The sequence below is a fragment of the Mauremys mutica genome, chromosome 8, assembly GCF_020497125.1.
Source record: "Mauremys mutica isolate MM-2020 ecotype Southern chromosome 8, ASM2049712v1, whole genome shotgun sequence".
Classification (NCBI taxonomy): Eukaryota; Metazoa; Chordata; order Testudines; family Geoemydidae; genus Mauremys; species Mauremys mutica.
The window spans coordinates 17,561,306-17,575,220 of record NC_059079.1 but is presented as its reverse complement, the minus strand read 5'-3'; the positions used below and the strand labels follow the sequence as shown (position 1 = coordinate 17,575,220).

General features: G+C 40.7%; 1 protein-coding gene across 1 annotated transcript in view; it reads right to left on the bottom strand.

Annotated features, from left to right (window-relative positions):
• ROR1 (receptor tyrosine kinase like orphan receptor 1) overlaps positions 1–13,915 on the bottom strand; it is a 240,290-nt gene that overhangs the window by 67,351 nt on the left and 159,024 nt on the right. Inside the window, exon 2 of the mRNA XM_045028604.1 lies at positions 13,784–13,855. Coding sequence (XP_044884539.1) covers positions 13,784–13,855 — 72 coding nt within the window. The remainder of the gene's footprint in view (positions 1–13,783; positions 13,856–13,915) is intronic.

Below are 13,915 nucleotides of genomic sequence, written 5' to 3'. Positions count from 1 at the left end.
TCAAAGCCCTCCCTATCTCACCTTTTCTACAAACAGAAGCCCTTCCTTAGAAGGAGAACCTCCTTCAGTGCTTTTCAGCAGCAGGCTGAAAGGTGCTGATAAAATATTATGATGGCCAGTGCATAGATGATGACAACATGTAGCCATAATGCCATATTCTTACACATCAATGCATTTCACGGGGCGAACAGCACAATGCCGTGTTGTGCCATGGCTAATTTGATGGTCTTTCCTGTGATGAAGCAGCCTTCCAGATGCTCCAGGTCGAGTGTCATTGCTATACATGAGAAGCTACTCAAAATGAAATTGATTTTTTTGTGCGAAGTAATTATCATGCTTGTGAGAACTGAATGGTGTATTGGCAAAACTGGGAACCTGGAACTCCTGAGTTTTAATCCTGGCTCGGAATGGATGCCTTCTGTGGCATTGGATGGAGCACTTGGGTTGGGATTTTCTAAGTGGCCTAAGGGAGTTAGACATCCAAATCCACTTGAAATTCACATGGGATTTATGCACCTGTCTTAAGCTCCTTTAAAACAAACAAACAAACAAACAAACTAGCCTTAAGGTCTCTGGCTCAATTTCTCTAACTGTAAAGTGGGGATAAGCCCTCCCTGCATCACAGACGCTGTGCAGATGAATTAGATAATGCTTGTAAAGCACTGTGAAGCTGAAGAGTGCTGTACTGTGCAAGTGCAAAGTATTCTGATCTATTTGGAGTTAAATCCCTGCCTTTTCTGGCTTTAACACACAATGAAAGCTTGTCCGTATTTTAGAGTAGCACCCTATAAAACAATTTTTGAAAACATTTTAAGTGAGAGAAATGGAGGGAAATGGTTTGAAAGTAGAAAATTTCAAAACAACAATTAACCCACCTATAATTTAAAAATATTCTATTTGATTTTTTTAATCTGTAAAAATAATTTGCTGCTGGGCCCAGACCCTGAATGCCGAGTTTCAGCCTACAGAGATTTTTTTTTTAAATGGCTGAGTTATAAACCCTTGAAAAATGCTGACAGACCCTTTACTATAGCAGCACTAGCGGGTGCCCTATAATGAACTTTTAAATGACTTGAGATAATATCTGTAGAGCTTAGCCTGAAATATATTTCTGGTTTTGAGCCTTTGCCAAAGCAAACACAACACATCATAAGTCATCTTCATGATTCCAAGAGCATAAATTGGAGACACTGCATATAAAATCAAAATATTAAGTATCCTTTATATTGAAACTTTGTGCTGTTTTGATGTGATAGAATAATGACAGATGTGCTCTAAAAGTAATTGTGCAAAGACAAAATATACCATAGTATGTGTCTTGAAAGGGAAAATGTGCACACGTTGCCACAGTTATGTCTTGACTTGGTTAAATAGGAGACTTTCCCAGTCATAATAAATTCTTATGTATTTTACTGCTTTAAGTGGAGCCCAGGTGGCTTTCAAAATAAAAGCTTGCCATTCTGCCCAAGGAATGTTAATCTCCACTGCAACCCCCTAGTTACTCTATCTTAGCTTTCCAAAGTCACATCTTAAAGCAATAACACTGGTGAAGGATTTTGCCTGCCACACTGAGATAGTCTTTTCAATAACACTGTATATGATGTATCTCTTAGAGTCTGATCTTACATTTCTTCTACAATGAAAACTCCCACTGACTTCAATAGAAGTTTAGGGTATGACGGGAATGCAGGATTAGGCCCTTTTATGTTCATTTCGTGAGTAGAAAGGTTGCCTGATTTGTCCTGCTCTTTGTGTCTTTTTTTAAAGTAGAGTATGCTGTATCCTAGAGGTAGGATTGTGCACAATGGAAAGGTCCATACACCAAGCTGGCTCAGAATTCTGTATACATTATAAAATGTCCCTTTGGAGTTGCTCTCCAAATCCTACTTCCTGTACTCAAAGAGAGAATGACAGACATGAGGAGAACAATTTCCAAACTCAGGAGCCAGAAAAAGAGTGTTTAATTCTGGATTTGGAAATTCAAATCTGCATTTAGGATCCTAAAATAATTACCTGATCAATGACATCTGAAAACTGGCCCCACATACTAATCATGAAGCTTTATCTTGGTTGTACCATAGAAACTCTAATTTCTTTTTTATAGTGTAGGTTGATGATAAGGAGAAACAAAGTGTCTCGCTCAGGGCTTAAAAGATGGATACATCTGCACATCAGTAAAACTTAAACAGAAGAGATCCTGTGTCTAAACTGGTAAATGCTCATTCCGCTATGGCCACTGGCCATATCATGGGCTGTCAGGAAATCTGCCTCAGTTGAATAGACTTCTTAGCAACAACCTGGAATTCATCACTGGCATTCATTTAGCACTGTGGATTAGCCATGTTAGTCTCATCATATTCTGCATTTGGATGCAGAGCTATTCCTACCTTGGTCCTTCCCCAATATCCACATGCATCAGCACTACTACACTACAGAGCTCATCAGTCCAGACTGGTGGAAATTTCTACATGAAAACAGTGTTACTCTGACAAGAAACAACAATTTGGAGTCACCCAGTCTGAATGTGTTGGATGGATTTGTTGTTTGTTCCATATGTTCAATAAACTCTTGGTTTAAATTATTCCAGTTATGCTAAGGAAGCAGTTAGCAGGATTTCTCATGGAAGTGTGGGAACAGGAGTGAGCATACTTCTCAATGGGAAAAAAAATTCTAGCCATTCATTTGTCCATCTGCCTATCTATCATATTTGAAGGGGATCAGCCCAAACTAGTGGGTCTGATCAGCAGAAACCGTATTTTTTAAGGGACGGGGGAAAGAGTCCTGGTGGCTCTCTCTGTAGTTTTAAATTAATAAAAGTAGAGCAATGACTATATTCAGAAAGGGATACTGTACTTTTATGATTTTGCAACTCTGCCTGAAACATATCAGAGAGTTAAAGAGGCCCAGAGGACTGAGCTTAAATATTTGATACAAGCTGCATGGGGACAGCAGGAAGTTCACTACTGGCTGTGCTTGCCCAGCTTAGTTTTGTTTGTTTAAATAAGGTTCTCAGTAAAGCATGCATGTAACACTGTATGCAGAACACTTTCTGGAGCTGTGTATTGTTTTCTCCTCCTTCAGATCTTATTTATAGTAGACTGTACCATCTAAGGATCTCTCAACGCACTTACTGTTTTTTTGGCTCTGCAGGGCTTCATTACTTTTAAATGTACAGTGTATGTTACAATTGCTGCTCAAAATTAATACAGAATATCACTTTTATATTTATCTACGGTTTCGGTTTCTTTTTTTAGACAAACGAAAACAAAATGCTATAGTGTAAAAACCTCTTGGGATTGTCAAAGGACCCTGAGGGAGTAAGATGCCCAACTCCCATGGACTTTCTATGGGAGTTGGGCAACTCACTGCCCCTTCTGCCTTTGGAAAACTCCCACTTAATATACATTCTGTCTTTCCTTCTATAAGTTAACTTTCAGGTTTAAGCTCTGCTGCCATGGTGATAACTTTGACACTACAAACCAGCAAGGGGGAAATGAAGCTTTTCTTTACTTAGGATCTAGTTTTACAGCACAAGTAGGAGACCTCTAATTTTAATCACAAAGAAGTGACTCGGCATAGGTAAACAAATGTCCCTATCAGGCTATAAACCAAACTACTGAAAACCATCAAGGGATTTTGTTGTCACTTTAGAAGTCACTCTGTAGTAAATGGTCACATACAAAAACTCAACCTATTAAAACAGTGTGTATGTAAAGGTATGTGCCTTAAGATTAATGTTATGGAGTCAAAGAAAAGCTGTTATTTTTGACATTTTGACATACAATCACTTTAGGATCTGGTTCTTATTAGCCCCTATTCTGCCTTTTAGAGGTCCTTTTAAAAAAAAAAAACCAACCAAAAATGTCAGGAAATTTGGAACAGAAACTTACAATAAAACACGTCCCTTGACCCTGTGATCTATCAATCTTTCAAACAAACAAAGATAGCTGGATGACCCAGGAAAAGGTTATTATATATAGTTACCTTATGTAGAAAGGTCAGACTTTCATTACTCACACTGGGGTTAAAAAAAAAACCCCAATACAAATTAAACATTTTGTGAAAGGCTTTAAGATGAATTCTGCATGCTACTTGGGGTGCTTTCTTTTTTAGGTTTTGTTCTACAACCTTCACAGTTTACACCCTATATTATTCATAAATGAGACATTCAAGAAACAAATTCTCAAATAAAAATGTACACGCCATCAGTGGAAAAGCAAACAAAAGGAGCTAATGTACTGTAGCTAAACAAATTTTCAATCACAGCAGCAGTAATTTACTGCTTTGGCTACTGGTGGGACCCCACAAATAGAATCAGAATCCCTAGACGTATCCGGAGAACTTGATTTACTGAATATCCCCAGATAATAAAAGAAAATTAAAAGGTAAATTGTGCATGAATGTGAAAGCTGTAATTCTTTCCCTTTCATCACGTGAATCAAATTCATATCCAGAGATTTCAGGGGGGAAAATCTAGATGTCCCCAATGGATATGGAGCCAAATATACAAGGCCTTGCTCAATTTTTTTTTTAAATACATTCCTCACTCAGGCCTAATTCTCATTGAGATCGTAGGGTGCAAAAACTGATGGCCAGATAGTGACCCTGCTTGGACATACTTGCCATGGGGACAGTCGCTCCTGAGTTCTTCAGTAGGGTGGGCAGGGTTTGCTTCTCACCATGAAAAAAACAAAGGGTCCAGCCCCCACATTAAGTACACATCAGCAGTACAGTTACAGTCGCACAGAGACCCCGCACATCAGCCTTGGCTCTGGGCCATCATAATTCTGAAACCACAATGCCAGCAAGCTCCCTGCTGGTGTCTCGCGCTGGGGCTCCCTTTTCAGAGGGATCCTCAGCATGGAGAGAGCTCTGCAGAAAAATTAAATGCAGGATCAGGATGTATTTACTTTCCTTGTCTGTAGGCATTAGGAACAGGAGTGAACACCACATCTCTCCAGCTCATGTCCTCCTCCACCTCCTGCTCTCTTCCCTCTCTCTTTCCCACTCATGCTAAGTGTGGGATGACTGCTACAGAGATGAATGAACTTCCATTCCTCATAGGGAGGGTGTGATCAATGCATAGAGGGTCCCTTGGGTGCACAGACCCTTGGGACCCAAAGATTTGGCCCACACTAGATTAACCAACTGTTGATTGATTGTTGCATGTCCTTTGGCCACAGTGGAAAATCATGACTCTTGCCATCATGTAATTCTCTCTCTGGGGCATGGACTGTCAATTATTATATGTCTGTACCGCACCTAGCACAATGGTTCTCAAACTGTTGTACTGTGACCCCTTTCACAAAGCAAGCCTCTGAGTGTGACCCCCCCTTATAAATTAAAAACACTTTTTAAATATTTAACACTATCATAAATGCTGGAGGGTGGAGGCTGACAGCTTGTGACCCCCCACGTAATAACTTTGTGACTTCCTGAGAGGTCACCCCCTCCCCGTCCCCAGTATGAGAACCCCTGACCTAGCATAATGAAGCCCCGATCGCTAAACACAACAATATTAAAATTTAGTAATAATGGCGCCTGTCAGATAGAAATGGGCTGAAAATGAAACCCTAGTTCTGGACAGTTCTGTACTTTGGGGAGTTTGAATTCTGTGGCTTGGGCCCATTGCTAGTCAGAAAATAAATATGGTTCCTAAGGCAGGCAAGATGGTCCAATTTCACACCTCCTTGCCAAAACAGATGAGCGATGAAATACAAAAAGTAGATAAACAACAGCTGCAAAAGTCACAGGCCACTGCTTTGTTGTGGAAATTGGAAACACAACTGAAAAGCTGCTGGGACTGCAAGGAGTCAATGATCTGAATACATTCACTGTATGATTGCAACACTGATCACTAACTTTGGGCCCAATCATGCCTCCAAGACCGGTAGAGCGAGGGAACACTCTCTATGAGCATCTCCCTTTCCCACATGCAAAGGGGGTATTCCATGATTCCCTGGCAGGGTACACAAGAAGGCTCTTCAAGGATTCAGGGATCTACAGAAATGCAGTTCACATTCAGTGAAAGAAACAGAGTAGCAGAATGAGTCTGCCAATTGCGTCACCCTAAATTAGCTTTCCCTGCAGAAATCTCAAAAAGTGTGGAGAAGAAGAGTATCCAGCCTGAATGGACCAATTACTCAGATGATTTGTAAATGCAAACCCTTTAATGGCTACCCGTGTGGACATTGTACTTGGAGATCTTTCACTTCTGTGGGCAGAAGCTCTGTAGCAAGTAATGCTATTGACCTATTATTGTGTAATTTTAAAACAAAAAAGTGACCAACCATGATTCTCTTTTCTACTGTGTCAGAAAGTGGCAGTCACTCTGGCTTCTTGCTGCACAATGGGATACTTGGCTGGTATGTGGAGAGGAATGCACAGCTCGGAGAGGCTGGAGACAAATGAAAACAGAGAGAAGCCATTCCCAGTCTTCAGACTAGCAAGGGTGGGGGAGTGCTGTGGAGACAGAAGGTGTGGCTCTTGGGATGGGGGCATGGTGTGCCTGGCTTTTCTCAGCAGTGGCCACTCTGGTCCATTATAGAGTGGTTGTGACTGGCTCAGAAGTGCCAATTTTCCAATTAACATCTGCAAAGGTTAAATGATATCTACAATAAGGGAGGGTGGGGGGCGCGGGATATTTCAAAGGTGACTCTTCCTTAGCAGTGTTACTGATGTTATCTTTACCTAAGGATGTATTGGTCCTGAACAATCCCTCTACTGTATTAGGCACAGACAGACTTCTCTTCATATTCAGGCCTCTCTCTCGCCTTTTAAATAAACAGGCATCCAATGAAAGGAAAAGCCAGTTCTTCCTTTTCAGCGTGCAGCATTTTGTGGGAGGAGAAGCAGCTGAATGAAGGTCACCACATCAGTTGTCTATTCTAATGTGGGTCAGAAAAGAAAAATCCATCCTACCAGGTATATTATGTTGCAACAATCCAGATTTGATGATGCACCAAACTTGTCGATCAGGAGGTGGAGAAGGAGAGGAGACAAAAAACAGGTCAGACTCAGCCAGGAAGTAGTACCAGGGTACATTTTGGAGACCAGAAATGGATACCTCAAACAGGGGGCTCCAGCTCAAGAGATGGGAAGCACTGATCTAAGGCATCAATATTCAAGTGAGAAAATATTCTACTTCATACTGATCTCAAAAAAAAAATTACATAAAAACCTGTCATTGCTGCATGATTTAGTGCCTTGTCAGCAAGGGATAACTTGCAACAACATACTAACGACTTTTTTTTTCTTTTTTGAATTAAAAAGCTAGAATAAATCCAAAAGGGGTGATATTTAAACCTGTAATTGTGACAAGAACTGCCCTGGAGTAATATCATTTTGTTCTAAAGATATGCTGTAATTAACAGGCTTCTCAGGATTTATGTCGGAAATCTTGCCTGGCACAGGAATGAAGAATTTCCAAGCCTGTCTTAAAAAGTATGTTCCCTATGCAGATACATACTCATTTTCTATGTGAAAGATGGAACGTATGCCCATCAAAAAGCTTCTCCTCCAGGTTCTTGAATTCCTGCTTCAGAAATGGTGAAAGCAGCAAAGAAATAGTGAAGTATTTCCCATTCTGAGGGGTCTTTCCTTTGAAGACTGGTGTGCATCAGACTGCTTTCAACCTCATTGTGAGATGACCTCTGTGGGTCCAAAAGCCAAGATGGAGCTTAAAATCCAAGGCCAGGGCGTTCAGAAGTGATTAGTGCTTTTTGGTACCCAACTTGAGACACTTTAAGGGGCCTGGTTTTCAGAGGGAGAGTGCTCAGCTCAAAATCCAGCTCCTTCAAGTTGGGCACCCAAAAACTAAGGCACTCAAAATACTAGTCACTTTTGAAAGCCTTGACCCAAGGCCACTGGCATGGTATTAGATGAGCATATCAGAGAGAATAACCCCCACCAGCCACCATTTTAATCAAACTTCACACTGGTACAGCACCTTTCATCAGAGGCATTCAAAGCATTTTACATGCATTAATCAGCCTCACAATCACCTCAGGAAGCGGGTGTTGTTATACCTTTTTTTCTGTGGTGTAGTCCTAAATCTGAAGGTACTGGAATGGTGTGGGCTTGCCCCCAGCAGCGTGACCTCACACACTGTCTGTAGCCCATAGGGCTAGCCTGCTTGTTTTATTATATCCTTTCTTATGGTTTTGTGAAGTAATAGATTCATAGATAATAGATTTACATCACAGGGGGAAGAAAAGCATGCTCTGCAAAATAGCGTCCTCCATGTCGTACACTCTGCAAAAAAATCCAAGCAGAAAAATCCATGGGCCACTATTTTGGCAATCTTGAAATAGTACCGGAACAGTGTTCCAGCACATTCCAACTTGACTACACCACTTCCTGTGTTACAAAAGAACAAACTAAGGCACAGAAAGGTTAAGTATCTTGCATAGAATCACTGACTCCCAGCCCCCTGAACTGAACAACAATCTCTCGCTATGGCAAAGAAAACTGAAGCTGCAGCACTGTTATAACTGTACAGAAGAAAGGCTAGAGGGTGGCTGTTGGGAAAGGACAACAGCATCGGAAAATTAGACTGTATGTGTGAAGGCCCCACATTAACTTGCTTCCCATTCTAAACATTCTTCCTCTTACCCAAAATTACAAATCACCTTGGTTGGAAAGTATGATTCTGAGATTGTGCCAAATGCACTACGGGAGGATTTTCAAAAAGTGCTCAGCATTGGCCTAACTCCCATTTCCTAGATACTGTTGATTTCCATTTCCCAGATAGTATTTCTCATTCTCTCCTCCCTCTCCCCCAATATATGTATTTTTTCTCTACCTTATCCTGTTTGTTATAAAATCTCTTTCCTTTGCAGGTCTCTGCCTCTGCAACTGGGGATCATTTCTGGTTACCTCAGGCTGTTGTACCAAGCAGGGTGATTACCACTCAGTGATAACAAGGCCAAACTCTCTGGCAGACTAGTATTGAACACTAGTGTAATACATTCTCACTGCCCTGCCCTCCCTGTCAACCAGGCTACTACACATGTAAAATGCTGTAGATCTGTATGGCCTTCTTGGTTATCCCCAGGTATATTATGTTGCAACAGTCCAGATTTGATGACGTGCCAAACTTGTTGATCAAGAGGTGGACTTAGACCACCAACTTATTTCACCTAAGACACTGAACTGCCCTCACCTGGTGGTCATTATGAGCTGATGTAAAGAGCAGATTGCAGAACAAAAGAAGCCATCTGCAGTGCACAACAACAAGCAGTTTTACTGGTCTTACAAACCCCAGGAACTATGCTACATATTCTTGAGTGCCCTCTATGACATGCAGACATCTCTCGCAACAGTTGTAGCTTGTAGCTACTCCTCATCTCAAGTATATTTGAACTGGCAACCAAGGGATGAAGGGCTTTGTATCCTGTTACTGATCCCCTGCGCCAGGCTGTCTCCCAACCACAAAGTCCTTTATTCTGAAGTGTGCATGAGAGTAGTTTTCATTTGAAATAAAATATCTTTTTGATCACGTTTTAGTTTTTCGGTTTCATTCATGAGATTCTTTCCCTGCAGGAAACACACCATAATTGAAGGGTAGAAGAAAAGAGAAAAAATGGTACTGGCTGAGATTCTGCTATTTTAAAAAGTGATTATTTTTATTTTGATGTGTAGTTTGTTTGTTTTAAGGTTTTGGTGAGAAACCACCTTCTCCCTCCCATCAATCGCTGCTTTCAACAGCTCTTCACGGGTGACTGCATCCCTTTTAAATTTCATTTCCTGTTAAAAAGAATAAACAGGCAATGGCTTAATGCTGTCGATTTGGCTTATTTAATAGAAATTGAAACTTAAACGAGGCTCAGTTGTGAGTCAATTACTGAAGAAGCCGGCAAGCTGGGAGAAAACTTTAAAACGATTACTCATTGAGTTTTGTAATATTGTTTAACAATACTGTGTTAAAAAAATAAAGAAGAAATATTCAAGCAAGAGATGTTAACTTCCAAGCAGCAGTAGGTACAGTAAGAACCACTTAATGGAACAGTTGCTTAATTGAGAAACTTGGCTGGGAACCATAAGCTTTAAAATCTGTTTTATTGGGACTTCTGAGATCTCCTGCCAGATTGTAGGAAAGACAGGTGGAAGCTGGTTTCTTGAAATCCTAGGTGCTAGTGAGGTGGAAATTGAAGTGTAAATGTAATTTCCTCCTCCTAGGCTTCAACTCGACTGACTAGCATGTACTACCGTTCAATTTGCCTTACCTAAGCTAGCATTTTAGAGCATCTTAGTTAGGACACGGTAGCTAACATTTTAAAAAAATCTCAGCTTTTTTATCCTGTACAAGACAAAACTTGTGTGTTACCGTACTTTGTTCTCATGCATTTTTACAGAATCAGGCTCTGAGACTGTAAGCTTTTTGGGCAGCAAATGTGTTTTAATCCACGTCTGTAAATCTATGTTTTAGCTGTGTAAATGTATAGTTCTGCAGAAACGACAATAAGAGCTGAGGATAATGATGAAGTTGTAATCCCCTTGGAATGCAGAATTTACCTCAGCAGGTGATAATTGTTGCATTCCAAGTGGATTACCACAGTGAACTTTTTACCCATTGTCAGCCATGGATGTTATTAACAGGTGCCACTGAAACAATGCTGAAAACAGTTTAACTGCTAGTGTAGACAGGACCCAATCACATTCCGCACCATCACAGAAAGCTTACTCTGAGCAGTAAAATGACCTGATGCTCAAAATGGTGGCAGCAGCCAGAGCCTTGTCTACATTAACACTTCCACCACCGCTTCCTGTTGGAACTGAAATGTTGGTAGCAATAGCGGGAAACGTTGACTCTAATTGGTGCAACTTGCATGCTAAGGAGCTGGAAGAAGGTGTACAGTGAAGTAGGGAGTAGCCCACACCCTTACGATATACTTTTTTCTGGCTATCAATTAAGATAGCCTTGAATCTCAATACAATGGCTGTAAATTATCTAAGAGAGTCATAGGCCATGTCCACACTGCAGACACCTTAAAAAAAAAATCATCCTCAGCAGTGTTAACCCTACTGTAGAAGAATGGCTGTGGCTAGACCTATTTCTGCTACCAGCTGAAAAGTCTAATCAAAACAGTGATAAAAATGGTTCTGGTCACAGCAGTCTTGCCTACACAAACTCTCCCACTGGGGCTAACAGTGGTAGGAATATTTAGGGCAAAGTTCTCCAATGTAGACTAGGTTTAACTTAGTGGTAGGTTAATTTACTCTATCTTACATATAGCTTTTGAACTTTGCCCTCTGAATATGTTTTTGCAGAAGCGTGCGCCGTGTAGGGAGGATGAGCTTCTGGAGTCTGTGCAAAAGCAGCATTCAATTTAATATACATTATTACTGTTCTTTAACATAGTGTTTTTTAATGTAAGATTGTAAAGTCAAGTGCTCAAAAGTTAGGTATAGTATCCTCCTCCACATTTTACAGATGAGGAACTGAAGGACAGAAAGAATAAAGTCAAAAGTGTCCATTAAGTTTGGTACCCACTTGGAGTGCCCAGCAGCCGGACTGCATCTACCATGAGGCCAGGGGCTGATTTTTCAGAGTATTTAGCATTTGAAATTACTTTCTATAATCCGAGCACACCACCCATTGACTTCATTTGCAACTGCAAGTGCTCAGCGCTTCTGCAAATCAGACCCTGGGTATTTCAAGTTGGGGGCACAGAAAATGAGGTAGCAACCTGTGAAAAGTTTGCTTTAAGCGACTCGCTTATCATGATAGGAACTCTGCAGCAGACATTGGGACAGAATCCAATTCCTCAGGGCAGCATTCAACTGCCTTAGCCAAAGGCCCTCCTTATTCTTCTTGTGGTCCTGTGCCTCATTCACTACACACCTTCCAATTTCTGCAAGAAAGCTGTCATCCTACAGACAACAGACTCCTTCACTACACAACCCTGAATCATCCCCAGATCATGGTCCATCCTGTGTACAGGTCCTAAAGAACAAAATAGTATGGGATCACCTAATAAAGGCTGTATCCTAATGCATACACACAAAGGGCCCAAATTAAGGTTGCACACACAACCATAATTCTAGAATTTCCTAACTTTTGCCTGCTTGACTCTATGACCTTTATGTTTTTAATGCACTTTTTCTATCTTTTCTATGTAGTTTCCTATGTTCTAAAAAACCGAAAACAAACCACCCAACCCAGAAATTCCTTCATGTGGAACCATATTGACCTTCACATGGGCTATCAGCAGTGGAATGTTTTAGATCTATAGCCTCTGCCACTTGAGCTAAGGGGGTAACTGATACAGTAATATGTTGTCATCCTCTGTGGACCAACCACTGAAGGGAGATAAGACACATTTTCACAGCTATTTTCTGACAGCTCAGGAATATTGAGACTCAGGAATCCTGTGCTTTAGTGCTTTCAAAAGCCTTCTGATCTGTCCCCCAACAAGCCTGATCCCTTTTACCCATGTCCTCTCCTGCTCGTCCCATCTCAGACCTCCTCCCACAAAACCAGTTCCTGTTCCAGTCTACCTCTCCCCTCTTCTCACAGCTCTTGCCATCTTCCTCACCACATCCTCACCCCTCTGCATCGCAGTCAAAGGCTACTTCTTTCTCCTCCATGCTGTCTTGGTGCCAGCGGTGGGAGCATTAAGAGGATAGGAGAGACATCTTCCTACTCTCAGTTCTGCTGCTTGGCACTTCTCTCTCTCAGATGCAATTGCAAGGAAAGTCATGCTGAGCCCTTGCAGCACTGAGATTTAACATTTGCAGTTGCTCTGTGGGGAGGATGCATGTGTAGTCTGGCCAGGACAAAGGAGCTAGGATGGGCTGGAACATGCTCAGTTCAGATAGAATCTTTGAAGCATTTAGCAGCCAAACTCTAAAAAGACTCTACTGAGAATATGTGAACTGTGATTTTTCAGAGTTTTCTAATGTGGTCAGATTTTGGCAGAATTTCACAAGTATGGCAAAAAGTACATCTATGACAAGAGGATGAAACAGATGTACAATTTTTTTAGAATGGGCAAAACAACATATTTCCCCCTAATTTTGTTCTCTGCAATGGCAGACACCTGTCCTAGGACACTTCAACCCAAATTATTAAAGTTTGACAAAGTTACAAGCAACTGAAAACAGCAAATGAAAGTGTTAGGCAAACTTAACTAAACGTGTTTTACCATTGCCACCTAAAAAGAATAAAATCACATTAGAAGTATTTGAGAGACCAGACTAGTCCAGAAAGATGCAGTTCACAGGCTTCCAATAAGGACTAAAAGGGGCTGAACAATCTGGCTTAAATTATCTATGCTGCGTAATTCATTAAATGAAAGGGGATGAGAAATACATTTCTTTGTTTTCTCACAATTTATGTTCTTCAGTGTGTTCAAACTCTCACATAATTACTGTTTACAAACATTTAGAAGTATTTTTCTCTTCTACTAATCTAATGTTTTGAAATTTCAATGTCAACACATACAGACAAACTGATTCTTGCCAATGCTTATTAATTTTGAGTCCAGATCCTAACATCCACCAGCTGAAATGTCAGGCAGGTCATAAACGTCCTTAATTCACATCTTGAAATATTTTTACCATGTGGAACATTTTATTGGTTGATGAGGGGAGGAACCCAACATTCTTCAAAAATCACAGAATTGCATGTAATTGAATGTCAAATGATCATGAGACAAACAAGGTTTGTCTTAGTTCCACCCTCCTCCCGTTTACTTGCTGATTTGAATAAGAAAGTCAAAAAGAATATGTGAGGAGTAGAGCCCGGTTTTACATCTTTCTGTTTTCTCTCTCCATTTACCTTTGTCTAGTTCACTTGAAATGTTCCATGATGATGTAGGCATTAAATCAGCAGAGACTGACAAATTTGTTCCTGAAAAGGAGAGGAAAAACACAACAGTTAATATCTTAATTTACAGAATTACTTGATCTT